The 26656-nt window shown below is 45.9% G+C and overlaps 1 protein-coding gene across 1 annotated transcript in view; it reads left to right on the forward strand.

The window, feature by feature from the left end:
• Positions 1–498: 498 nt before the first annotated feature.
• Grb2 (growth factor receptor bound protein 2) overlaps positions 499–26656 on the forward strand; it is a 66059-nt gene continuing 39901 nt past the window's right edge. Inside the window, exons 1-2 of the mRNA XM_041635831.1 lie at positions 499–712; positions 7996–8200. Of these exons, the coding sequence (XP_041491765.1) occupies positions 8123–8200 (78 nt within the window). The 5' untranslated portion in view covers positions 499–712; positions 7996–8122. The remainder of the gene's footprint in view (positions 713–7995; positions 8201–26656) is intronic.

Below are 26656 nucleotides of genomic sequence, written 5' to 3' on the forward strand. Positions count from 1 at the left end.
TATTGCTACTCTCGACTGAACTGCTTGAAGGCCAGGATCTCTTCGTGGTTTTATCTTCTTTACCCAACACAGTGCTTACCTATATTAGGTATGTGGCTCAGTTATTCAACAGACCAAACAACTCATCTTACGAACCAAATTCCCAAACAGTTCTATGCCTGGTCCTCTACTCGGATTGAGCCATCTTGACACCGCTCTTCCTTCTCCCTTTTGGCCTTGGTTTGGTAGAACGGGAAAGGAACGTGATCTGAGCGTGGAAAGGGTTATTCCTCCAGGGCAGACCTATAATTCACCAGCTCCGGCACCCAGAGGGTTACAGCGACCCAGGGGCGGAGCCCAGCCCGTGCCACCTGCTGCGGGGTGGGCTGGCGCATGCGTGCAGGCACCCGCTGGGCTACCTGCCGGGCCGAGCCGAGGAGGAGCGCCTGCGCTCTGGGTCTTTTCCGCCGGGGGAAGTCTCGCGGGGGCGGGGCGCGGCGGGGCGGGGCCGCGTGGGGAAGTTCTCGCGGGACCCTGTCTAGGAGCGGAAGCCAGGCTGCTGCTGCTGCTTCAGCGATCGGGCGGCGGCGGCGGCGAGAGCGAGCGAGGCTGAGGCGAAGACGGTGGCTGGGGCAGCGGGAGCCGCAATCGGGGAGCAGCAGCGGGGTTGGCGGCCGCGGGCGGCAGCGCAGGGCGGGCCGGGCTGGACAACGGAGCGGACGGCTGCGCCAAGGTGAGTGCAAGGGAGCGGGCGGGAGGAGAGCGGGAGCTCTGTCGTCCCGGGGCTCGCCGCGGCGGGCTGCCCGGGCCCGATCTGCTGGGCTTGCCGGAGCGGGCCGCTGGCGGGCCGGGGATGGCTCGGACCCGAGCGCAGTTGCTGCGCTGCCGTCTCCTCGTTTCCCCTTTTGGGGCGCTTCCTTCCTGGTGCCGGTCTTCCTCCCGCTTGGGGCAGAGACCCGGCTGGTCGGGGAGGTCTCGTGCTACGGCCGTCCGCCTTGGCGCAGAGGGAGCCCGGAGCAGCCGAGAGGCGCAGGGTGCTGTTCTGAGTCAGGCTGACTGAGCCCGGGAGGCGGGGGATTCGGTGCCGGCTCGCTAACGTGATTGATGCTCCTTTGACCTGCAAAGCAACCACGTCACCATCTTTTGGCATCTTGCGGCCGAATTGTGTGCGGGGATCCACCGTGTGCTTGAATGGTTGTTACCCGGACCCGTCGACGGGTCTTTGTCAGAGCTGGGCGCGTCTTTTTTAGAGCTACTTGAAAAAATACTTGTTGGGGAAAAAGCAGGAACAGCAGCTGATGGGAACGCTGGGAGGAAGGATTTCAGCGAGAGCCCCGCTGGTTCATGTCCGTTTGCAGCGCTCCGTTTGAGCTAGAGTTTGTTTAGAAAGTGATTTTTTTTAGGCTGTCTTCAAGTGCTGTAGCAGTGCAGTTTACAGAGGAGCCGAAGCGCACTCAAGGTCCATCTTCTGGTTCCGTTGACACTCAGAAGAGCCTAGAGAAATAGGCTTTATTCTGACTTCCGCACCCTCTTTCATTTTGTTCTCCAGTTTTTGCTTCTTCGTCTCCTTTCCACTCCATTTGTAACGCTAGTCATTGCCTCTCCACCCCCTTTTTAAAAATAATCTACTTCCCCTTCTTGCTCTTCCTCCGCTATAATTTTCGAAGTTTCTGCCCGTTTTGGCACTGTTAATCCTGTTAATTTTCTCCGTCGTTCCAAGATTCCTTTTTCTTTTCCCCGTTTTCATTTCTCACTTTTAAACGTCCACGGTATTCTTCAGCCAGCCATCAGGGCTGCTAGGGCGTCGGGGGGGGGGGCGGGGGGGCTGACTTAAGTTTTCCCCTGGGAACTCGGAGACTCAAAGGACTGAATTCATTCCTAAGTAGTCCATAGTGCCATCAGGTCACAAGTGGATTTTGCCTGTTTGCTTGTCGCATTTGTATTTTAGTGTTTTCTTACTTTTGTGTCTAGTATTTTCCTCCTTTCTCCCTTTGTGTCGTTTCACTGTTAGTAAGGAAGATTGAGACAGTTTGGGGGCAAAAAGACTCATCTTTGGGATTTTAGTATGGCTGGCAATCGTCAAATGAAAATCACCTGTGGAATTTATGAATTAAGATAGTTTGAAAAATCTAAGGGAACAACTTCAGAAATGTGTAAATTAAAGCCTACCCCTTCTAACTACTGATTTAGTCCTTACTAGGCTTTTCAAAATAATTTATTTTATGTGGGTGAGTGTATTTTGTCTGTCTGTGTGTATATATATATATATATATATATATATATATATATATATAGTTGGTGTCCTCAGAGGCTAATAGAGGACCCTAGAACTGGAGTTACAGAGGATTGTGACCTGCCATGTGGGTGCTGGGGATTGAACCCAGGTCCTCTGGAAGAGCAGTCAGTGCTCTTAGCAGCCTGAGCTGTTAAGTCTTTAGCCCATCTCTCTAGCTCAATTGTTGGGTTTTAAGTGGTGGCTTATTGGCTCCCTGAGGTCTCTTCAGTGATTCCCGTTAGGTCACGTGCAGCAGCGTTTTGGAGCCTTAGACTTGGGACAGGTGGCTGCAGGACAGGGCCGTCATACTCTTGGACAGAAGTTAGAACCTACTGAGGAGCTCTACCCTCTGGCCAGTGATGATTGAGATGTGTTGCTTTGTGTTTGTCAAAGTCGGTTTTCCCCAGAGTTGTGCCAAGTTAAATACGTATCATTTGTATTTTGTTCAGACATGGTGCATTTTCTGGAATGCAAATTTCAAAATTTGCTTAAGACTCCAGTCAGATCTTAGCAGTGATTCTTAAAATTTGTATGAATAAACATTACCTGACAATAAATTGACTAGAAACAATTCTTTATTCAAGTACTTTTCTGGGACAAGGTCTTGATTTTATATACATACATACATATGTATGTGTATGTATGTATGTAGTCCAGGTTGACCTCAAACCTTTATTTATTTTGAGGCAGGGATTCTGTAGGCCTGGCTTCTCTGGCCCTCACTATGCAGACCAGGCTGGCCTCAAACTCACAGAGATACTCCTGCCTCTGCTGCCCAATTGCTGGGATTAAAGGTATGCGCCAATGTGTATAGCCCCCACTTCAAACTGAATTGTTCTGCTTCAGCCTTAGCCCAGTGCTAGAGTTTTAGGCTTATGCTACTGTACTTGGTAGGGGTATCTTTTTAAAATTAGGTTATGGCAGAACTCAGCAGTGTTCTGTAATGTAAATGTTGCCTCTGAGATTGAATCATTTGAAAGATTCCATCCTACAGGGAAGCACTTTTAGTAGGAAGGCAGACAACTCAAAATAGCTGCAGAAGTCCCTGAAACTGAAGAGATTCACTAGGCCTCTCCCTGCCAGAGGAGCAATGAAATCTGAGTCCCTTTTGGACTAAGAGAAACCATGTTGCAAAGAAGACTCTTTTGACCAGACCAGCTGCTTGGAAGAAGCAGAAACCAGTGGAGCTGCGGAAGGTCAGACCCTCTCCAACCTGTTTAGCTGCCTGCAGGCTATGCAGTGCTCTCCAGGCTCCCAGCTTTGTCACCCAGGCTGGAATGGGATATGGTGGTGCAGCTGTCTTTGAGTCATGTCTGCTCCTGTGAGTAACCCCTCACCCATATTCCTGTAACTCACTCCAGTAAAACTCATTGGTTCACCAAGTTGGACTTCGGTGGCTTCCATACTTTGGTCCCTATCTGGGGCGAGTAGACTTGTATGCTGTGTCTTCTCCAGGAAAAGTTTGTCAAGCTGGCCCCACAATAAATTAGTCCCCAAATGGGCTGATTTAAAATAGACAACCTTTGTAAGTTTACATACAAATACCTGAATTAAAAGAATAAATTCCCCATTAGGAGGACCTCATGCAGGAATCAATAAAACTCAGAAATACATGTCAAGATACATGTAGCAAAAGGACATGCACTTTAAGTGGATCAAAATTTGAGACATCTGCAACACAACTGAACAGCAAAGAAAGTACAAGGTCAGGCTGGGTCATGGTGGCACACACCTTTAGTCCCAGCACTGGGACGCAGAGGCAGGCAGATCTCTGTGAGTTTGAGGCCAGTTTGATCTAGGAGTGAGTTCCAGGACAGTCAAGGCTATACAGAGAAACCCTGTCTCAAAAAACAAAAAGTACAAGTCAGGCTAGGGCTGAGGCTTGGTCCATGGTGTGTTTGCCAAGCATACAGGAGCCCGGATTGGATCCCTGTACTACACTAACAGGGTGTGGTGGTGCATGTCTGTAATCCCAGCACTTGGTAGGTGAAAACAGATCAGGTTAGGTCATCCTCTGGTACATAGAGTTGGAAGCCAGCCTGGGCTACAAGAGGTGCTATCTGTCTCTAGACACAAATGGTGAGATAGTTCTCAGGCCCTGCTTTCCTGCAGCTGCATTCAAGGTGTAGAGTGAGCCTTTTTAGCACTCTGGTTCAGACCTGTAATCCTCGCATCTGAGAGGCTAAGGCAGGGGGACAACCCTGACTGAGTTCAGGACTAGCACAAACCATAGTAAGACTTTATCTTAAAAAACAAAACACAAATGTCTAACACTTGTAAAAGTTGAAACTATTCAAATAATCACTTAACAGAACATCAAACCAGAAGCCATTGAGAGGGCTCAGCAGGTAAATGCTGCTACCAAGCCTGCTGACCCGAGTTCTGTCCCTGGAACCTACTTGGTGGAAGGAGAGAACCAACTCCCACATGCACACACAAATACATGGATAGATAAATGTGAGAAAATCAAATCAATACTTTCTGTCTGTGGCAAATAAAATTAGCATTTGACTTAGAAAACCTGAAGAGATTAGATTAGGTTATCCATAACCAAGGAATCCCAACCTTCCATTAAAGATAGCAACACCACCATACACTCACTGTGCTATACACAACACTATTAAAGGAAAGAGACCTAAAGACAAACACGGGTACCTAATTTGCATGTGCGCACATGTGCGTGCACACACACTGCCTGGTGATTGAGCCAGAGTTCAATCAAGTGTGCTAAGCACATGCTTTCCCACTGTGCTGTCTCTCTAGCTCCTACCAGAGCTGACACTGCTCTTCTCAAGAAATGAAGTGGCTGGGCACATTAGCATTCCTAATGAGAGTGGCTCTAAGCGGTTAGCACACATCTTGAGAGCCCATCACATGCAGTAAAGTGGAAAATACAGTTGTAATTGTTGAAGTGAATTGTATCTGAAAATGCAGCCTAAAGGATTTGATAAAATTCTGTTCTCTTTCTCTAAATTCTCTCTCCCTCTCCGTGGCACTAGGCCAGCCAGCATAGCTTACTGTTGAGTCTTCATGGTCTGGGGAGGCAGGAGAAATGCCATTCATTCAAGTAATGATCCTATCAGTTATACCTATAATACCGAGCAAGCCTTTTTTTTGGTTTTTCGAGACAGGGTTTCTCTGTGGTTTTGGAGCCTGTCCTGGAGCTAGCTCTTGTAGACCAGGCTGGTCTCGAACTCACAGAGATCCGCCTGCCTCTACCTCCCAAGTGCTGGGATTAAAGGTGTGCGCCACCACCGCCTGGCTTTTTAAACCGAGCAAGCCTTTTAAACGAGATGCAGTTTTCTGACCAGAAAATGGGATAATAGCTACCTTTTTTTAAAATATTTATTTATTATTTATTATGTATACAATATTCTGTGTGTATGCCTGCAGGCCAGAAGAGGGCACCAGACCCCATTACAGATGGTTGTGAGCCACCATGTGGTTGCTGGGAATTGAACTCAGGACCTTTGGAAGAGCAGGCAATGCTCTTAACCTCTGAGCCATCTCTCCAGCCCCCAATAGCTACCTTCTAAGATAGACTGAGCAATCAGAGAGAGAGAGAAGGGGGGGGGGGCATCTTGAATAGAGCCTGACAAGTCACTGGAAGTTAAACAACAAAACAAAGCATAAATGCAAATCAAAGCAATGAGTTGGTGTCAGTGCTGGAAAGATAGCTAAAAGGTAAAGCATTTATTTCTCTTCTGGGAACCTGTTTTTGAATCTCAGTACTCACACACGGGGCAGCTCTCAAACTACCTTTAATTTCGCTCCAGGAGATCCAACACCCTTTTCTGGTCTCCTTGGGTACCAGGCATGCATGTGATACACAGATGTACCTGCAGTCAAAACACACACATACTTAAAAATTGTAGATATAGTTTAATCTATTAAAAATAACTACAGAGACTATATTGAGAATTTAAGGATACTGGGGCTAACCTTTGATTTTTAAAACTTTTATATTCGCTCAGACTTTTTCTTCCTCTTCTCCTGAGAGTCAGCACCACATAGACACACAAAGGTATGGCCGTGAAGAACAAGCAGCAGTGTGGTTTGCTAGGGTGGTGGCCTTCAGACTTGGCTGAGGACATCCCTCGGGAGATCTCTCCCCTGGTAGCACTCACATCTCCAGCTGGTCTGCTGCGTAGCCCATTTGCTGCTGAATGTTTGAGTAATGCTCCAAATGTTAACTTTAGAACAAGAGTAATAATCACTCGTGCCCCTCAAAGTGAGCTGCTGGGTGGTAACTAGCCAAGAAAGGTGCCACTGTCAACAATCCTCTCCCTTCTGCCAGGGCTCTTGTTTGTGTTTGTCTAGTTTGTATGTGAACTGTGACTGCAAACCGGAGTAGGGGTTTCATCCTCCCTTAAGTATGCAGAGATCAAGATGACGCCCCTGATCGTGGCCACACCGTCCGTCCCAGGTCACTGTCAGTGGATACACCGTGGGGAAGTTCTGACCTAGGACTTCACATGGAGAAATGGTCCACCGACAGAAGGCTGCTCACTCACTGCAGGGCTCTCCTGACGGAGGAAAGCAGAGTAGGAACTGGATGAGACTGGGGTTGGACCATCTGGTACCAGCCTGTACTTAACCTGTCCCCAGAGAAGACATTTGAGGTGGTGAACGTGCGTCTCTGCACTCTGGGGACCAATCAGGCGGATCACCTCAAATTCTTGGCCAGACTGGTGTATATATGGATGTCAGGCCAGCCATAACTCTGGTGTGAAACCCTTCCTCCCGCTGCCCCAGATATAACTTGATGGCTCAGATTTGCTTAAAGGGGTACTTGTTTTGTTTGTTTTTCGAGACAGGGTCTCTGTAGCTTTGCAGCCTGTCCTGGAACTTGCTCTGTAGACCAGGCTGGCCTCGAACTCACAGAGATCCCCTTGCCTCTGCCTCCCCAGTGCTGGGATTAAAGATTTGCGCTGCCACCGCCCGGAGAGAGGGATTACTTTTAAGTATAAATTAGATCAGTTCTGCTCTTGTGCTGTTTAGAAGTAAAGTAGAGCTCCAAAGCTACAAAGAAACCCCTGTCTGGAAAAACAAACAAACAGAATTAAAGTAGAGACTGTTCCTGAATGTTAAACCTGGATCACCTATTTCAAGGACTAGAGTCTGGGGTATCTTGTGCAAGAGCAGATTCCTTGAGTCCTCTGGTGACCAAGCGACAGGCCGGTGTGGACGATGTATCGCTGTTGGTGGGTAAGAAGTACTCTAGGCTCGCTCTCTCACCTCCTTTTGAGAACAGGTCAAGGTTTAGTTTCAGTAGAGTAGAGCCTCTTAATGCCCAAGTCCTGCACGGCGGCTCTGCCGGAGAATGGGAGCGTTCTGGTCCTCAGGACACCAGCGGGTGGTGCGGAAAGGGAGGGGGGCCCGTGTAAGCACCTCCGGAGCCTTGCTTTGCCCGACCTGCCTTGGGTGGGGGAGTTGTGTGAAGGGGTGTTAGGGGAAAGGCTGAGACCGGCGCCGGCTCCGGAGCTTACACCCTGCGGGAAGGAAGAGGAAGTGTATTCTGGAATAGCTTAAGCAGCTGCCGCCATTGGCCGCTGGGCCTGTCAGTCGCCTGGGGCTGAGGCTGAAAAGAGGAAGAAGAAGAGCTGTTGCCTGGAAGGGAGGAGGAGGGGGCTGAGCCCAGCGGAGCCAGGGGGCGTGGGGGCTGGGAGTGCAGGCCAATTGGCAGGGCGGGGCTGCCTTCGATCTGGCCACTTCTCTTAATCGTCGCTCTTCTGATTCAGGGTGGCATTGTGTGTCCCAGTGTGCAAGAATAGCCCCAGAATCGGAAAGGCTGAACCCAGAGCTCTTCAGCAGGGAAGATTCCCTTCCCCCCTGCTTCAGGCTGCTGAGCACTGAGCGGCGCTCAGAATGGAAGCCATCGCCAAATATGACTTCAAAGCTACTGCTGATGATGAGCTGAGCTTCAAAAGGGGGGACATCCTTAAGGTGAGTGCTGATGTGGTTGCCTCTCGTGCTTGGCTGCCTTTCCTCACCCTGGTAACACACAAAGACGCTATGCTTTCTTTCCTCAGTGCACACTTTAACATCCATCACCAGGTTTAATTGGACAGCTTGCCGTAGTAGATGCCGGAGCGATTACTAAATGTGGCATAGGAGAGTGGTGTGGTGTGTGCTCCTTAACTGCCTTTGTGTGATGTCTGTCTGTCTGTTTATTGACACAGGCAAAGTCGGAAGGGATCATGAGTGATGGCTTTACCTTGTGAAGTTGTATTTTAAAAAAAACCCACAAGGAATGTTTTTAAATCCTGAACGTGAATAATTTATGTAAAAGCATTCCTCTAGTCTTGCTGTGCATAGCCAGAAAACTCTGCCTCTTGTCATGGGGCCCTAGATTAGAAGCCGCTTAGGGAGAGGGTGAGTATATGCCCAAACTCACTGAAGAGTTCATTGCCTTTCATTTCTGAGAAAAAAAACTAATGGAGTTCCACATAACAGTGTTTAACTTGCCCTTATACACGTTAGATTTTGGCTTTCTTTAGAGGAACTTGAGCAATTACTGAGAATTAAAGTCTAATTGCGTAAAAGATGGATACAGATTAGAAGTGAGCCTCTTCGCGGTTTGGAGCTTACTGGGCCGTGCAGTGACCTAGCACACGGTGATGTACGCAGTTGGCTGGAGCAGCTCACCCTTCTGGTTATCGCTTTTCTTTACAGGGCGAGTGTTGTCTAAGAGTGTATGGGCTACAAGTGGGGAAACTAAAGCTTAGTATTTTGAATGCTGCCTGTGTCTCAAGTTTTGATATTCTTTCCTCAGAGCCCTAGTCTAGATATTTGTGGCTTTCCCTGCTTTTTTGCTTTTTTTTTTCCCCTACCCAAGTGCTACTCTTTGATTTTCTAGAGGAAGAAAGTGAAAACGTGATTTATGGGAAGAACTATAAAGACTCATTATGTGAACCTATGGATAGTGATCAAGTCTGCCCTCAGTGCTCAAAGTGAGGGAATATTATTATGTGACAACTTTTCCTGAGGAAATGCACAGATAGGGAGCCCACGACAGACCAAAGTCCAGCTCAGTGAGTGAGCCAGGAGGTTTTATTGGAGTTACTTACAGGAATATGGGTGAGGGGTTACTTACAGGAGCAGACATGACTCAAAGACAGCTGTACCACCAGGTCCCACTCCAGCCTGTCACAGTTCACACAAGCTGGAAAACCTGGAGCACCCTGGACAGCCTGCAGGCGGACACTGCTCTAAACCTCTTGCAGGCAGCTGGTCTGGTCTCAGAGTCTACAGCGCCTCTCCTCTGAGCCTTTTCTTGTCCCATGGCTACTGAGAAGGAGACGCTCAGTTTTTATTGCTTACTCTGGCAGGGAGGGGCCTAGTGAATCTGGTCAGTTTCAGGGACTTCCTGCAGCTATTTTGAATTGCTTATTTCCCTTTTTAAAGATCTTACCTGTAGGATGGAATGTTTCAATCTCATAGGAAACTGTTACACATTTTCCACATCAAGGAGCTGGGCTCTGAAATGGTTACACTGTCCAGGGAGAGAGGCTAAATGTCAGTTGACCTGCATGTCCGTAAGGCAGTGCTGAAAGGCTGCTCCAGAAGTTAGCCCCTTGGTTGTGACACAAAGCTGTTTGAGAGATGGACGGAATCAGCCCTGGCTTCAGAGCCCATTGCTGGTTTCTTAGAGTGCTAGGACTCAGAGAGGGAAGTCCTGCTACTAAATGACTCTGCCATTGGCACAGAGGTCATCTGCTCTGTGCTTACTGTGTACAGGAGATAATCACTTGTGCTGTCTCAGAGTGAGGCTGTTACTCAGGCACTCAACGTTTGCAGCCTGTACAAAACCCTTAAGAACCAGGGGTTTTGTTTATTTGGTTTGGCTCTTTGGAGACAGAGTTCTTATTTATTTATTTTTTTTAGGCCAGGCTTGCTTAGAATTCACTATGTAGCCCAAGATTATAGGTGAGCTCCACCGTGCCTGACACATTGTGTTGTGTTGTGCTGTAATGCATAGGGTTCCCATTAGACCTCCCCTGGTAACCTGGACTTGCAGGGCTGGTGGTTCATAATCTTCTTGTCAGTGCATCCCCATTGCCTGTTAACACCACATCTACAAATGAAAACAAAACCAGGGACCCTGAACACCACCACCCCCTGGTGCTGTCTCTTGAGTTTGCCCTGCACCTAGACCATAAATGTTTGACACATTGTTCATGTCCTCCTGGGAATTTTTATGATGAGGAAGGTGAATCAGAATGTTCCCATTTACTTTCGCATTCTGTTTGGGAGAGAAAGCCATACACTTAGTTCTTTCCAATTCGGTAGATAACTGGGATATGAGGTCATGATGCCATTATTGCTTTTGAACGGTGGCCATTAGCTGTTTGTTAGTAATCTTGTGGCTCCACTCCAGAGAGCGAGAGCAAGTGCGAGCGAGTGTGAGTGTGTGGCACAGTGACTGTCCTTTGTCTCAGCTCTGACACAGCTTCACCAGGAGGAGGGGTGCTCTGGGTGAAGAACTGTTGGTAAAACAAACAAGCAGTTTTCTTCCTTTCTTCGGGAGTAAGCCCACGTCATCACTCACTTTGATATCATTTGATAGCTTTGGGCTCAAAGGGCTGCAGTGGTGTGGGACACTTAAACTTTAATTGAAATAGGGAGATATTTGTTGTTCCTTTTCTTTTCCTCTTTGTTTTTTGTTTTGTTTGTTTTGGGTTTTTTTTTTTTTTGGTTTGCTTGTTTCTTTGCTTGTTCTGTTTTGAGATGACACATGTATTGCCTGTGCTGGTGTTGTTACTTGTCCTTCTCTCCTGAAGCTTGTGTTTTGCCTGGAGAGCAGAGGTACTCAAGAAAGAGAAGACTTTTCCCTGCACGCTCCAGGCCTTTGCATGGTTGAGATGCACTTAAGTCCCTCGCTGTTGTGGCAGAGAAAGGGACCGGGTTTGTAGCTCAGAGGTGCAGCACTTGCTAGGCATGTGAAAAAGTCCTTCGTATTTTTAGCATTGGTCCTATAAAACTGCCTTGTAGGGATGCCTTTTTTTTTTTTTTTTTGAGACAGGGTTTCTCTGTAGCTTTTTAAAAAAAAAAAAAACATTTATTTAACTTTATGTGCATTGGCATCAGATCTCCTGGAACTAGAGTTACAGACTGGTGTGAGCTGCCATATGGGTGCTGGGAATTGAACCCGGGTCCCCTGGAAGAGCAACCAATGCTCTCAACCGCTGGGCTGTCTTTCCAGCCCCTCTCTGTAGCTTTTTGAGCCTGTCCTGGAACTCACTCTGTAGATCAGGGTGGCCTCAAACTCAGCCATTTGCCTGTCTCTGCCTCCTGAGTGTTGAGAATAAAGGCCAGCAGTAGCATGTCTTGACTGTTCTTCAGGCACCGCTGCACAGGGATCCCAGGGCCATTTCAAGCCCACAGACCTGTGTGAATTCCATTGAGGTTGCTTGCTTCCTTCTTCAATTCTGGAGGGGACCAGCATTCCAGTCATTGAGGTGTCTGACTCACTGCTTTTACTGTCCTCCTGAACTGCTTGAGAAGAAGGTCTTGAGTTCACTCTCTGCCCTTTGAGCATCCACCCGTCTCTGCCACTTAGCTTACTTCAGTGTCTTATTTACTGAGCAGGCCTGAACCGGACTCATTGCCTTGGCTGTTGGGGACGAGGCATAAGCTACACTTTCTGTCTTCAGCAACTCTGAAAGAAAAATACATTACTGAACTAGGAGGCCCAAGGCTTAGCTCCAGAGTTTTGGAAGACAAAAGGCCCCTTAACTTAGATTCTTATTTTTACCCTTACTTATTTGGGGAAAACGGGCACGGGTGCCACGGCATGTGTGTAGAGGTCAGTCCTTCCTTTCCTGTGGGTGGTCAGCCTCAAGTCAACAAGCTTGGTGACAAGTGCATTTTACCCGCTGAGTCGTCGCACAGCCCAGCTTGGGCTTTTATTAGGGGAGGTGTAGAGTCCCAAGCCTGGAATGTTCCAGTCTCTATTGTGTGATCTAAGTACCTGTGTGGTATAGGCTATTAGGAGGAAGAGGATGTTAAAGGAAAAATCATGGGCTTTCTACCTGGCATCTAATGGTGTCTATATCTCCTGTGGGTGCAGGAAGACTGCCCACTGGTGAGCACAGCCCGGTCTGCTTGGTTGGTTTTTTTTTTTTTCAAAATTTTTTTAATCTTTAAATATTTATTTATTTATTATGTATACAATATTCTGTGTGTATGCCTGAAGGCCAGAAGAGGGTGCCAGACCTCTTTACAGATGGTTGTGAGCCACCATGTGGTTGCTGGGAATTGAACTCAGGACCTTTGGAAGAGCAGGCAATGCTCTTAACCACACAGCCCTGTTTGGTTGGTTTTATCACAGCTGCAGGCATATATTTCTGTGTATAAGGCTCACTTCAGATATTTGAATATAACATGGAAAGAAATAAAAAGTAGGGCTGCTTTAAAATCTAGTGTTGGTATACTGAGAGATGCATTTATGATTACTTATGGGTAATGTTGACTAAACTAGAGTGTTGTATCCTAAGTACTTTTTTCTATTCTAGGAAAAAAAACCCTACTTTTTTGTATGTCTTTTTTAAAATGATTATGCAATATTATGGAAAGCTTCACATGTATAATGTGTTTTGAGCATATTTTCCAGCATTATTTTGTTCTCTGTTCCCTGGACAATTTCATTTCTACTTCTGTCATCAGTGTAGATCTATGTATGTCTGTGATTTTAGTGTATCTAAATTGCAGGATCACAAATGAGAGAAAACATGGTATTTGTCTTTCTGAGAGTGACTTAATTCCCTTAATAGAATTATCCGCAGTTGCCCCATTCACTTCTTTTTTGTTTGGTTTTGGTTTGTTTGAGACAGAGTTTCTCTGTGTAGCCCTGGCTGTCCTGGCACTTGCTCTGTAGACCAGGCTGGACTCGAGCTTAGAGATCTGCCTGCCTCTATCTCCCGAGTGCTGGGATTAAAGGCGTGTGTCACCACCTGGCTGTTAATTTTTAATTTATCATTGTCTTTATGTGCTTTTTTGTGTTTGTATGATGTGTGTATGAGTGTGTTGCAGTGTGCATGTTTATGATGTGTGTGTTTGTATGATGTGTATATGAGTGTGCTGTGCTGTGCATGTTTATGATGTGTGTGTTTGTATGATGTGTGTATGAGTGTGTTGCAGTGTGCATGTTTATGATGTGTGTGTTTGTATGATGTGTGTATGAGTGTGCTGTGGTGTGCATGTTTATGATGTGTGTGTTTGTATGATGTGTGTATGAGTGTGTTGCAGTGTGCATGTTTATGATGTGTGTGTTTGTATGATGTGTATATGAGTGTGCTGTGGTGTGCATGTTTATGATGTGTGTGTTTGTATGATGTGTATATGAGTGTGCTGCGGTGTGCATGTTTATGATGTGTGTGTTTGTATGATGTGTGTATGAGTGTGCTGTGGTGTGCATGTTTATGATGTGTGTGTTTGTATGATGTGTGTATGAGTGTGCTGTGGTGTGCATGTTTATGATGTGTGTGTTTGTATGATGTGTATATGAGTGTGCTGTGGTGTGCCTGAGGAGACCAGAAAACAACTGGTCAGTTGTCTCCTTCCCTCAGGATTTTTTTTAAATTCTGTTAGTCGTGTTTGGGGTGCATTGTGAACATGTCACAGCACACATGTTTAAATCAGAAGGCAGTTTGTTGCTTTTGGTTTGCTCCTTCCATCATGTGAATCTTGGGAATTGAACTCGGGTCATCAAGCTTGATGGCAAGAGCCTTTACCTGCTGGGCCATCGCATTGGCTTTGTCTTCAGATTTTAAAGGAATACCCATACTGATTTTCCTAGTGGCTGGAGTATTTTACATTCCCATCAGAAGTGTATATAGGATTCCCTTTTGTCCAAATCCTCAGCGTTTATTTATAATCTTTTTTAGATTTTTAAATTTATTTTTATTTGCTATATAAGAGTGTTTTTACCTAGGTGTATCTCTTTTTTTTCTTCCCGAGACATGGTTTCTCTGTGGTTTTGGTGCCTGTCCTGGAACTAGCTCTTGTAGACCAGGCTGGCCTCGAACTCACAGAGATCCACCTGCCTCTGCCTCCCAAGTGCTGGGATTGAAGGCGTGCGCCACCACCACCCGGCTCTAGGTGTATCTCTTTAAACCACATGTGTACAGTGCTTGAGGAGGCCAGACAGGGCCACTATTCTGACTGAGGTCAGGTAGAATCTCTGTAGTTGTTTGGTTGATTGGCTGGTTTTGGTTTTGGGGGACAAGGTTTCTCTGTGTAGCCCTGACTGTTCTAGAACTCTGTAGACCAGACTGGCCTTGAGCTCACAGAGGTCCTCCTGCCTCCGCCTCCCGAGTGCTGGATTAAAGTCAGGTCCCTCTACCACCGAGCTTCAGCTTAGTTTTTAGGATAACAGTTTGTGATTTGAGTTCTCTCAAGGCAAGTAGATTTATAGTCACTTTGTCAGCTGAACACAGAGTTTCCAAATAGGTGCTGAGAATGAACTTTCAGTTCCTTTGCATCTTGAGGAGCCGGGATACAGACCCACTTCCTTCTTCTGGGGAAGACATGACTGAAGATATGCAGTGTTCCCTTGGGGACTTCACACTCTGCCTCACTGACAGTAGGGTGACATTACTGTTGATCAGACACCATTTGTGGAACTCGGACTGGATGTCTTGACCTTAACAACTTTTCCAGTGTTCTCTGGCACCAAAGGACAGGCACCATTAACCCCATGAAGGACCAATACCATGAGCTCCGTCATCGTAGGGGTGTCTACGTAGGCTCAGAGACTAAGCCATCCAACATGGGTACTGGAATCCAAATTCTGGTTCTCAGTCAGAGCAGTCCATGCTCCTAACTGCTGAGCTATCTCTCTGGACCCTGGTTTTAAGTCTTTTAGGCTAAAGTGCACCATAGTCGGGGCTTAGTATCAAAGCTTTGAGACATAAAAAAAAAAGGAAAGTTCAAATGACTGAGGCAAATCTTGCTCCACTTGGCAGATACTCTTTGATTTCACCACTTTCTGGATGTGGGATGAGAGACAGTTACAGTGTATTCTAAAGAGTTAGACTCCATAGCCTGGTCTACAGAGCGAGTTCCAGGATAGCCAAGGCTACACAGAGAAACCCTGTCTCAAAGAAAAACAAAACAAAGCTGGGCAGTGGTGGCGCACACCTTTAATCCCAGCATTTGGGAGGCAGAGGCAGGAGGATCTCTGTGAGTTTGAGACCAGCCTGGTCTACAGGGAGTGCCAGGACAGGCTCCAAATCTACACAAAGAAATCCTGTCTCCAAAAAACCAAACCAAACCAAAAAAAGCAAAAAAGAGTTAGATTTCAGACTAGAATCTGAGTCTTAGCTCTTCTACTAGCCAGTTGTGATTGTGGACAAAATTGCTTAACAGTTTTGCATTTTGGTCCTCCTCCTGCCTTCCTAGGACCACCATAACATTTAAAAGAGCTAAGTGTGCTTACAGCAGCGACTAACATGCATGACTGTAACTGGCTAGCTGCTGTTAATTTTGCTAAGATGATTGAGGAGCATGAGTGGTGTCAGGGAACTCCTAAGTCATGCCTCTGCCAACTAATCTGGTAGGTGTGTATCTGTTATCTCACGTTCAGGGATGCTCAGCTCTGTCCCAGAGCTCACTCAGATGAAGCATGGGTATTTGTTTGGTTTTAGTTTTGGTTTGTTTGAGACAGGGTGTATGTAGCCCTTGCTGTCTTGGAACTCTGTGTAAACCAGGCTAGCTTTGTACTCACAGAGATCTGCCTACCTCTGCCTCCCAAATGCTGGGATTAGAGGCATGACCCAACCCACTTAAACTTATTTTACCATACATTATTAGAAAAAAACATAGGAAACTCCAAACGCTACATAAATCCCTTTTAGCACTACTATTTCAGAAATATCCTAAGCTTTATCGTTATGTAGTACAGGCCAATGAAATGGCTCCATGAGTAAAGATGCTGCCAAACCCAGCAAGGTGGGTTCATTCCTGGAGCCCACATGGTGGAAGGAGAGAACTGACTCCTGGACGTTGTCCTCTGACCTTCACTTGTGCACCTTGCTTGGCAAGTACATGTGTGCACATGTGTGCATGCAGGTGAGTATGTGTGCAAGTGCATAGATAAAGATAGTGTAACAGGAACCCGAAGGTGTAGCCCAGTGGCACAGTGCGTGTTTAGCATGCATAGAGTTCTGTGTGTCCTCCAGATCTAATATGCGCTCTTTCCTATATTTTACTAATTATTTTTAGTGGTTACATAATGTATCAAGGTAATGTTCTATAATTGACTTTCCTAGTTCCCTGTTGCTGGGTTTCTTGATTGTTTCTATTAATAATTTAGTTCTTAGTCTCAAGGGGACATGGGTATACTGTGTTGTCCTGCTGTCTGACTCCTGGACCGACATCACCTTCTTTAAGACAGCTATTGAAAATGGCCTCTAGTTCTCAGCCAGAATAGGCCTGATAGTGGTAGGACATTGTTTCCCAGTCTGGTAATGCTTTATGGGACTGTGATAACCAGATTCGTGAAATGCTTAAGCTGCTTTGATACCTAAAATGCTTGGTGGTTTTCTGAGGTATGGTTTACTTTGTGGCTTTCTTTAAGGTGATCATTTGCCTTTCTATCTAACTGGCATGAGATTAATAAGTAATTATGACAGTAGAGGGACTTGGCATGCATTTCTAGATACTTTGTAGTTTGTTTTGAGATAGGGTTTTGCTTCACATACTTGGCTCACCTGAACAGTTAGACCAGGCTGGCCCCAACTCAGAGATCTGTTTCTGCCTCTGCCTGGACTAAAGGTGTGCACCACCAATACTGACTATATACAGTAGTTTTAGTCCAGATTTCCTTCTTTAAACCAGACGAATCTCTTCTAGATTGATTCCTAACTCATGTCCAGAAAAAGATGGGAAGACAAACTAGGTTTATTTAGTTTATGCTGCAAACGTGCTTTAAATGAAGTTAAGCTTTGCTGGGGGTTTGGAGAAACAGGTAGAATAAGGCAATAAACCTCCTCATTCAGGAATGTGCTCATTTGCAGTAGTCCGGTGGGTGGGTGGTGGAGGACTTTTGCTGTCTGGCCAGTGTTAACAATAGGTGTGCTTGTAAATGCACGCACACTCTTGTACAGAAAAGGCACAGCCAGTGGAGCTTCGGGCAGCAGCTTACAGATAACTTGTTTTGTTTTGTTGCTTTTTTTTTTTTGGAAGGTGTTTTTATGCAGCCCTCTGGTGGTGGTCCTCTCTGGCCTGAAAGTCACAGACATCCGCTGTCTCAGCTTCTCAAGGACTAGAAACTTAGGCATGTGTTCCTGTTAGAGCTCAGTTGACTCTCCTAATAATTCAGAGCTTTCTTCATCCCCTTTTGGGATGAGTTTTTGGTTCAAGTCAAGCATCTGTCTGCTTTACTATGTCAGTTTCTCAAAATGTTTGGCTTTGAAAAATAGCTGAAGATTGGAAGTTAAGAATGGTGGATTAATTCTTTTACTTGGAGAATGTAAGGAAAGTGAGGTTATACTTTTCCCGTGGTCAGGTAACTTTTTTGAAATTAAGTAAATAATCTCGTCATCATTGGAAAATTTATAAAAAGCTTCCCCCATCAATGTTCAAGTTTTTAGAACTTTTCAGGAAACACGTAGTCTGTACAGCCACCATCCCTGTTTACTGTATGCAGCTGTGTCGCGGTTGCTGTGCTCTGAAATACGGTGATGCAAACCAGTAATAGAGCCGGATTCCTCCTGAGAGCTGGGGTTTAACTTCGGTTTTCTTTTTAATATATATGTTGACAGCCATAAATTTCTGTCTCACTTTCTGCTTTAGCTTCATTCCATAAGTTGGGCGGCATTTTTCCCTTTTTTTTTTTTTTTTTTTTTTTTTTTGTTTTGTTTTGTTTTTCGAGAGAGGGTTTCTCTGTAGCTTTGGTGCCCGTCCCGGAACTAGCTCTTGTAGACCAGGCTGGCCTCGAACTCCCAGAGATCCGCCTGCCTCTGCCTCCCGAGTGCTGGGATTAAAGGCGTGCGCCACCACCGCCCGGCGCATTTTTCCCTTTTTAAAATTATTATTTGTGTGTGTGTGTTTCATGTGTGTATTTGTGTTTGCATGTTCGAGCACACAGACACACTATGCTGAGAGTGGAGATCAGAGGACAGCTTGCTAGAATCAGCTCTCTCTTTTCCTTCTGTGCCAGGACTCAAACTCAGTTCTTCAGGCCTGGTGGTAAGCACCTTCCCCTGCTGAACCATCTCACTGGCCCTCAGTTTTTGTTTTTGTTTCAAGTTATTTTCTGATTTTCCTTATTTCTTTGACCTACTGTTTATTGAGGATTATGTTGTTTAATCTTTAGGTGCTTCTCTTTTAATTCTGTTGTGATTGTCGATCTCACTTTGTATGGTTTAAATCTTTTTAGATTTATTGGAGCTTGTTTTGTGGCTTTATAGTGTGACCTGTCCTAGAGATGGAGAGTGCTCTGCTTTGTGATTGAGATGTTTCGGGAAGTCTCCTATAGATGATCCTTTAGATTTAGGCGGATAGTTACTTTTTCTGTGTTTGTGTTATGATACACTAGCATTTTGATGAATTCTTTTTGTTGGTTTTTTGAGACAGGATTTCTCTATATAGTCCTGACAGTCCTGGAACTCACTCTGTAGATCAGACTGGTCTTAAACTCATAAAGCTCTGACTGTCTCTGCCTCCCGAGTTGATGATTTCTTAAAATTACCTACCTTGATATGTTATATCTACAAATACCAGTAGATTATAGGACTGCTGAGATGGCTTGGTGGTAAAGGCACTAGTTGCCGAACATGACAACCTGAGTTGTCCTCTGACCTCGCTGGACCATGCTCTGTGGCATACATATACATTAATAATGTTTTTCTAAAAGGGCTTTAAAGAAATCACTGAGTATTTCCTAAGTTCTTAAATGGGTGTTGTGTTTAATGCTAAGGTTGATACAAAGACCAGGTTTCAAGGTCTAAATAATATTTAATGCCCTGTTGTAAGAGCTTGCTGAGGATAGACATTGGGTATTTTGAATGGAACAGACTTTGTAAGATATTGGGCAGATTTCTGAGTTAATTTAGAAGCTCTCACGACTGCTTTTTGGCTATGTAGCTATCTGTAATTTACTAAGGACTTGCTTCTAAATTTAGCCAAGCTCTGAAGCGTTGCTGGAGCTGTCCTAGAACACTTCAACTTGGAATTGCCTTTGAGAAATGTATTTGGCGGTCATGAAAGTAGATGTGAGCCATTGATAGCCTCATGGCATACCCACGAGCCTTGAACTTCTTCTGTCACTATTTTAGTTTCTGTGACGAACTTCAGTTCAGTGTCTTCAAATTTCATGCCCACACTCCCTCTTTCAGGAAATACTTTATGGAACAACTTTCTGTATAGAAAATATAGGCTAGGGCTGGAAGGTGCCTCGGGGGTAGAAGCTCTTACTGTGCAAGCAGGACAGCCTAGGTTTAACCCTAGAGCCCGCTTTGGGAAGACAGAGCCCATTCTGAAAGTTCCTATGACCTGTACATGCACTTTATGGCACGTACACATTCCACCCTCCCAATACCACAAACTTTCACACAAATACATTTTTTTTAGAAAAGAAAATATAGAATAGAATGCTTACATGAAATTGCTATTTATTTATTTCCTTATTCATTTATGCTGTCACTGGGGATGGAAGCTCAGTCCTTGCACGTGCTAGGCATTTGACGAGTGCTCACTTACCAAGGTGATAGTCCCCTCCCTTCCTCATGTCCTCTCTCCCTCTTCCCCATCTACCTTTTCTTTTCTTTGAATAGTCTCAACTCCCTCTTACTGCAGCCTCTGAGTGCATGAGCCTCTGCTGCTCCGGCTAGATGAGTGGAAGTGAGGTGGCTGTGCATGGGGTCACGTGTGGGACACTTGCCCAGCACTGCAAGTGGGAAGATTGTTCAGAGTTAAAGGAACCCACACTTTCATTCGTGGAACCTAAACGTGTTTGCTAAATCCATTCTGTTTATCAAATATAAAAGCACAGAATCCCCCGGCCGTGGCTGATGAGAAGGGCTGAACTGCTGCTTACCAGCTCCACGTCCCCTCTCTGTAAGAGTGAAGCTGATGGATGTCGTCAGCGAGCACTGAGAAGGAAGTTTAAGGATAGTATCCAGTCTTGCCACATGCTAAGAACATGTTCTCCACTGATCTGTTCCCACAACCCCTGAATGTAGATTTGCTTGTTTGCTTTGAGACAGGGTGTCTCTGTATAGCCCTGGGTCTCCTGGAACTCAAAATGGACATCCCCTGTCTCGTGAGTTCTGGTATCCACTACACCTGGGTGAATACACTTTTAAAATTTAATTTAACGTGTGCACACGCACAAAAGAGAGCTTGTGCCATAGCATGTGTGTGGAGGCAGAGGACAGCTCTCTATGGTCTGTTCATTTCTCCACGGTCAGGGCCAGGGTTCAAGCTCAGGTGTTCGGGCTTGCTTAGTAAGAGCTTTTTACCCTTATTAAGCTGTCTTGCCAGTCCTCAAACATAGATCGATCGATCTGTCTATCTTGTCTGTCTGTCTGTCTGTCTGTGAGGCAGGGTCTCACCTATGTAGCCCTGTCTGCCCTCGAACTCACAGAGATCCGCCTGCCTCTGCCTCCTGAGTGCTGGGATTAAAGGCGTGCACCACCACCACCTGGTGTGCTAGCTGTTTTTTTGCAGAGGACTTGTATGCAGTTCCCAGCACCCACATAGAGACCGACAGCAGTCTATAACTCTGGTTCTAGGGGTCAGACTCCCTTTTCTGGCTTCCTGGTACCAGGAATGCATGTGGTACACAGAGATACAGCCAGGTAAAACACTCATACACATGAAGTAAAAATTAGTTCTTTACCCTTGCTGGCCATATTTTCACTTCTTGTAGCTGGGTGGCTGTGGTAATGTACACTGCAGGTACAGGTTTCTGTAGCCGTGCAGCGGTGTTACCACAGGCTTGCTGCAACTGTCACAGCTGGCGCTAGTTTGGTGCAGGGCATGGCTGGAGTTTCACTGAAGTCTGGGAACCCTCTTTCCACATGCACTGGTGGTTCCTGTAGACTTTGGAGGTGCTGCTGTGGGCTGGGTAGAGAATTCAGGTGCGTTTTTTCTTTCCTAGAGATCTTGTCCTTGTCTACACGCCTCCTTTCCTTTGGACCGTGGATTTTCCAAGCCCTTCTCTTACAGTGCTTTTGTCTGTGGTCTGTTCAGAGGCTGGTTCTGCAAACCTGCCATCACCTAGTCCTGTATCTTTATCACTCAATAAAGTTACAAGATCAGAGTGTCCCTGTGTGTCCCTTCTTGCAGTGGCCTGGGAGTGCTGTCTCTTCACTTTCAGGTGGCCGTGGCACGGCTCATGTGATGTGGTCTTGAGGTGGCCGTGGCACGGCCCGTGTGATGTGGTCTTGAGCTGAATGTGCCGACAGCAGCATCTGAGGCGTGTCCAGAGAGCAGAGGCAGCATTTCTTTGAATTCACCAGAACCATAATTACTGTATTTTCCGTTCCAGAACTGTTTCACAAAAGCAAGGGCAGCTTTACTTTACTGTAGAGCTGTTTAGAGTTGAGTCTAACGTGCACCTATTTTGTAGTTGTTTTTTTTTAAATATTTATTTATTATGTATACAATATTCTGTCCGTGCATATGCCTGCAGGCCAGAAGAGGGCACCAGACCCCATTACAGATGGTTGTGAGCCACCATGTGGTTGCTGGGAATTGAACTCAGGACCTTTGGAAGAGCAGGCAATGCTCTTAACCTCTGAGCCATCTCTCCAGCCCCTCTATTTTGTAGTTTTGTGTTCTCAGTCAGCAGAGCTCTATGGTGCTTCATGGGTAACACCCCCAGTAATTCAGAAACAGTGGCTCCAGCAATACACAGCACATGCTCAATTGGCAGTCAGTCATTTAGCTTCCTTGTTCACCAAGTGATCGCACATCCCTGGTCTTCAGCCATATTGCCCTTTTTGCCCGTACAACTTTTTCAAACTGCTGAGGTGTCCTGCCTTTCCACAGAACCTGGAGTTTACCCAAGCTCCTGATGGCCTTGGGATCACTTCTTTTCCTTCAGCTGCCTCACCACTGCCAGTACAGTCGTGCCTCTTGATGCCATATCGGCTCTTTCTCTCTCCCTGGACGAGCACCTTCTGCATCTGGGAGCCTTGTCAGGTTTTGACACAGCAGTAGCCTCCCGAGTGTGGGGTTACAGACATGGGCCACTGGAACTTGTCACCTTCCTCTTTTGTTGCTGTTAATACCTAGGTTAGCTTCTTAGCTACTTTTTCTCTTAATTTTTTTTATAAAGTACAAGTATACTTTATTGTATCAATTACTAACCAGGTACAGTGGTACGTGCCTCTGATCCCAGACTCAGGCGAAGGCACAGGGATCAGAAATTCAAGGTCATCTCTGGCTGTACAGTTAGCTTTAGGCCAGCCTGGGTTGTGTGAGATCTGGTGTCCTAACTCCAGTCCCAGCGATGTGACACATTCTTCTGGCCTCTGTGGTTGCTGCGTGCAGACGGTACACAGACATATATACAGGTAAAACGTCCATACACAGAAAATAATTTTTTTTTTAGTTATGTGCCTCTGCGTGACTGCATGAGAGCTGATGCCCTCAGAGGCTGGAGGCCTTAGATCTCCCTGGAGCTGCTGTCACAGGAGTTTGAGCCACCCATGGGTGCTGGGAACAGAACTTGGGTCCTCTGCTAGAGCAGGACATCTAGTCCTCTTGATTTTTTTTTTTAAAGTTGTCACTTAATAAACAATCCAATTTTCAATTTTCATCAGTTTTATTTTGGACATTATAGTGACAACATTTTATTTTAGTGGTAGTCCAGCAGAGATGAGAAAATACCACTATATGACAGGGTTCTAAAAGTTGGCTTGCACCCCCATCAGTTTTTCCCTTTATCCTTTCAGTGTAAATAAATCCAAACAATCCATGGGGCGGGGATTTGAGATCCTCTGCCCATCTGTGTGCTTGATACAGCGTGGCTCCAGAAAGAGCAGCTTTGGAGACTGTTGTGGAGAGGAGTCTTCCCATCATAGATTCTGTCTGCTGCTGTAAGTGAGAAGGGCTGAGGGCAAGTTTTCTTTTCTTTTTTTTTCTTCATGTTTCTCAAGTCTTGCCAGAGTGCTTAGCTTCGTAGGCAGCTGTTTAACTCTGAGCTGTGTCCTGCACTTGCAGGGAGCTCTCTGACCTCTTACTTACTAATATTGCTAGCGCTACATGGTCTATGGTGCCAAACATAGCTATAGTCAGCCTGGAATGTGTCCAAACTACACAAGAGACTGGAATCCAGAAAGGACAGGTGGTGTGCATTCCGTCTTGGTAAGAGTTGGGACATCTTCAGTGACAGTCACAGAGGAAGATCTGATACACTTTTCAAAACTTGGGCATAAACTTTTGTTTTGATTCCTCTGACAGATTTCAGGCTACAGGATATTAATTTAAACTCTTAGAAGCCAGTTCTTGGGGTGATTGTATTTTGCTGATAAACTTGGAGCTTGAGTGCTTTGTTAGTGAGTGACCTGTGCTGACTTGTCTCCCACATGGTGGTCAACAGCTGCAGAAGGACTTAATTTTACCACCGACTCCAAGCCAGTGTAAGTGGCAGTGTGGTACGTTCGTTGTTCTGAATATCTGGATTTCTTCTGGTTGAACCATGTTGGTGTACATTCGCAGCGAATAAGTGCTTTACTGCTGATGCCCAGACTCACCTTGAACTGGGCTCGGTTGGTACTTGGATTTCAGCCTCTTGAGCAGCCAGCACTGTCTTTAAATTTTTTTTTTTTTTTTTTTGGTTTTTCGAGACAGGGTTTCTCTGTGGTTTTGGAGCCTGTCCTGGAACTAGCTCTTGTAGACCAGGCTGGTCTCGAACTCACAGAGATCCACCTGCCTCTGCCTCCCGAGTGCTGGGATTAAAGGCATGTGCCTGGCTTGTCTTTAAATTTTTATGTTTGGCTAATGGCCTTGTGATGGAAAGAAACAATGAGTTGTGCATAGAAGTTTGAGCTTCCACTCCTTAATCTAGCTAAGCCTTATTTAAATAAATTAGTCCCCGCCCCATTGGATGCTAAACTGGGGCCTAACACAAGTGTTGTATGCTGGGCTCCAGTCCCAGATACATTGAGCTCTGGTGGCTGATGATAAGTTGCTGTAAAATAAGGGCTCAGTCATAGCATGGTCCACTTCTGAGATCCTCTTTTCAGCTTTGATGCCGCTGTGGAGACCAGTTTAGTCTGCTAGGAATTTGGAGTAAAACGGGAAGCCTGTATATGGGAATACACACCCTGATTTAGAGATTTTATAATGAGATACAGTGACCGTCTACTCTAAAGTGTTTTGGACTCCTTACCAGGAAACTCACCGTCAACAGCAGCTTCCTTCTGGGTATTAGAACCTTCTAAGTGGGAGCCCCGTGAGTATAAGTGGACTCACCTGTGGACACTGCAGTGAAGTAAAGCCCTCATGAGGAACAAGAAAATGAGCTCTTCCTGGCCTGGCAGTGTTGGGAGTCAGGCCTACCCTACCACACACTCTGACTCCTAACTCTTCCCCACACCTATAGGAATGTGTTTTCAACAGTGTTGTTACATGACTTAGTCCAGGCATTTGTCGCTTATCTGGTTCAGGTGTAAACTGTGGGTCCATCAGAAGGCAGGAGGATCAGAAATTTAAATTTCATAGTGAGTTCAAAGCCAGCCTGGGCCAAATGAGATTCTGTCACAATAACCAAAAAAAAAAAAAAAAGATAAAATATCAAGTATCTGTCCTGTCTTTAGGCAAGCTACTACAGAGGCAGCAGAAGGGAGTTGTAAATATAGAGTGTGGGCTTCAGAAAAGGTTCAGTCCAGTTTCTGTTCCTAGCGCCACACAGAGGCTGGCACCATCAGGAACCCCTCCCTGTTCGAGAGATCTGACATCCTCTTAGGTCTCTCTGGGCACCAGGCATGCATGTGGTTTGGACGTATATGCAGGCAAAACACCCATACTCATTAAATGTTTTATCTGATGTATGTATGAGTATGCCTGGTGCCCTTGCAGGTCAGGATTGGAGCCTCTGGAACTAGAGTCACGGGTAGCTGTAAGCCATATTGTAGGTGCTGGGAACTGAACCTAGATCTTCTGGAAGAGCAGTCAGTGCTATTAACTACCGAGCCATCTCTCCAGCCCCACACATGGTTGCTGATTGTAGTATATGCTGTGTCTTACATTACAGATCCATCACCACCACAGTTGTGTGAGTGAGACTTGAATAACCTGCCGTAGCCATCCCTGTGTAGACCAGTGTTTCCTAAAGGTCATACAACTTGATACTTCCTCAGAAAAGGATAGCATTACTGTCACACCGCTCCTTTCTGTTCTGGAGTTTTGGATTTGGTGGATGTAAAGGCTCTGTCCATGAAGAGTTAAATGGTTGTAACCTAGCAACTTTTGAGGTTTCTCTCTCTCTCTCTCTCTCTCTCTCTCTCTCTCTCTCTCCCTACAAACAGATCTAGTGTTTCATGAGGCATTAGCTTCTGCCTTCTCCATGGACGTTTTCCAGTTTTAACGTGAGCATCTGGATAGGCAGCAGATGGAGCTGCAATGGGATTGGTGTCAGACACCTGGCATCTTGTAAAACTCACAGTCTTATTATAGCAATCCCTGTTACTAGAATTGCCAGAGAATGTACAAAATAAAGATGGCCAATAGAGAGGAAAAGCCAGCAACATCACTGCCATCCTTTTTCATGATCTGCTGTGAAAGTTTTAGGTATATGCTCAAAACTGCCAAGAGCAACAAAGGAGCTGGAGCTCAGTTGCTAGTGCTTGTCTAGCCTGCAGAAAGCCCAGGTTCAGTCCCCAGCACTGATAAGCCAACGACAGCCGTTTATATAGGGAAACAACAACACAAAACACTATTTGTGATACATTTGGCCTGATCTGCCTTCCAGAAAGTGAAAGGAACCCCCCATTTCAGGTGGGACCTGAATACTTGATAAATATCTATGCCCTCTCACTGAGCTTCAAAGGGACTCACACCTCTCCGCTTCTTGCTTGAATGAAACAGTGGGGTTCAGTATCAGGCACTTGTACGACAGTTTGGAGGAATAGCATTGTTGTGAGTGTACTGTCCATTGCTTGCTGGTTTGATAGACCTCTCACCTGCAGAGATGATCTGATGACCAAAGGACTCTGTGGGCTGTGGACAGCAGTCTTGAGGGACAGTGTTCTGTTGTAGGTGGAGGGACTGTGGCACAGCATCTGTGAACCATGGCTCTGGTGGTCAGATCTGAGTTCCCATCTGCATCTTCTGTTTGCAAAGTATCTGAGGCCAGGCAGTGGTGGTGTATGCCTTTAACCCCAACACTTGGGAGGCAGAGGCAGGTGGATTTCTGTGAGTTTGAGCCAGCCTGGTCTACAAGAA

This window comes from Microtus oregoni, unplaced genomic scaffold (genome assembly GCF_018167655.1).
Source record: "Microtus oregoni isolate MIOR12 unplaced genomic scaffold, Mior012 000048F_ref0000485, whole genome shotgun sequence".
Classification (NCBI taxonomy): Eukaryota; Metazoa; Chordata; class Mammalia; order Rodentia; family Cricetidae; genus Microtus; species Microtus oregoni.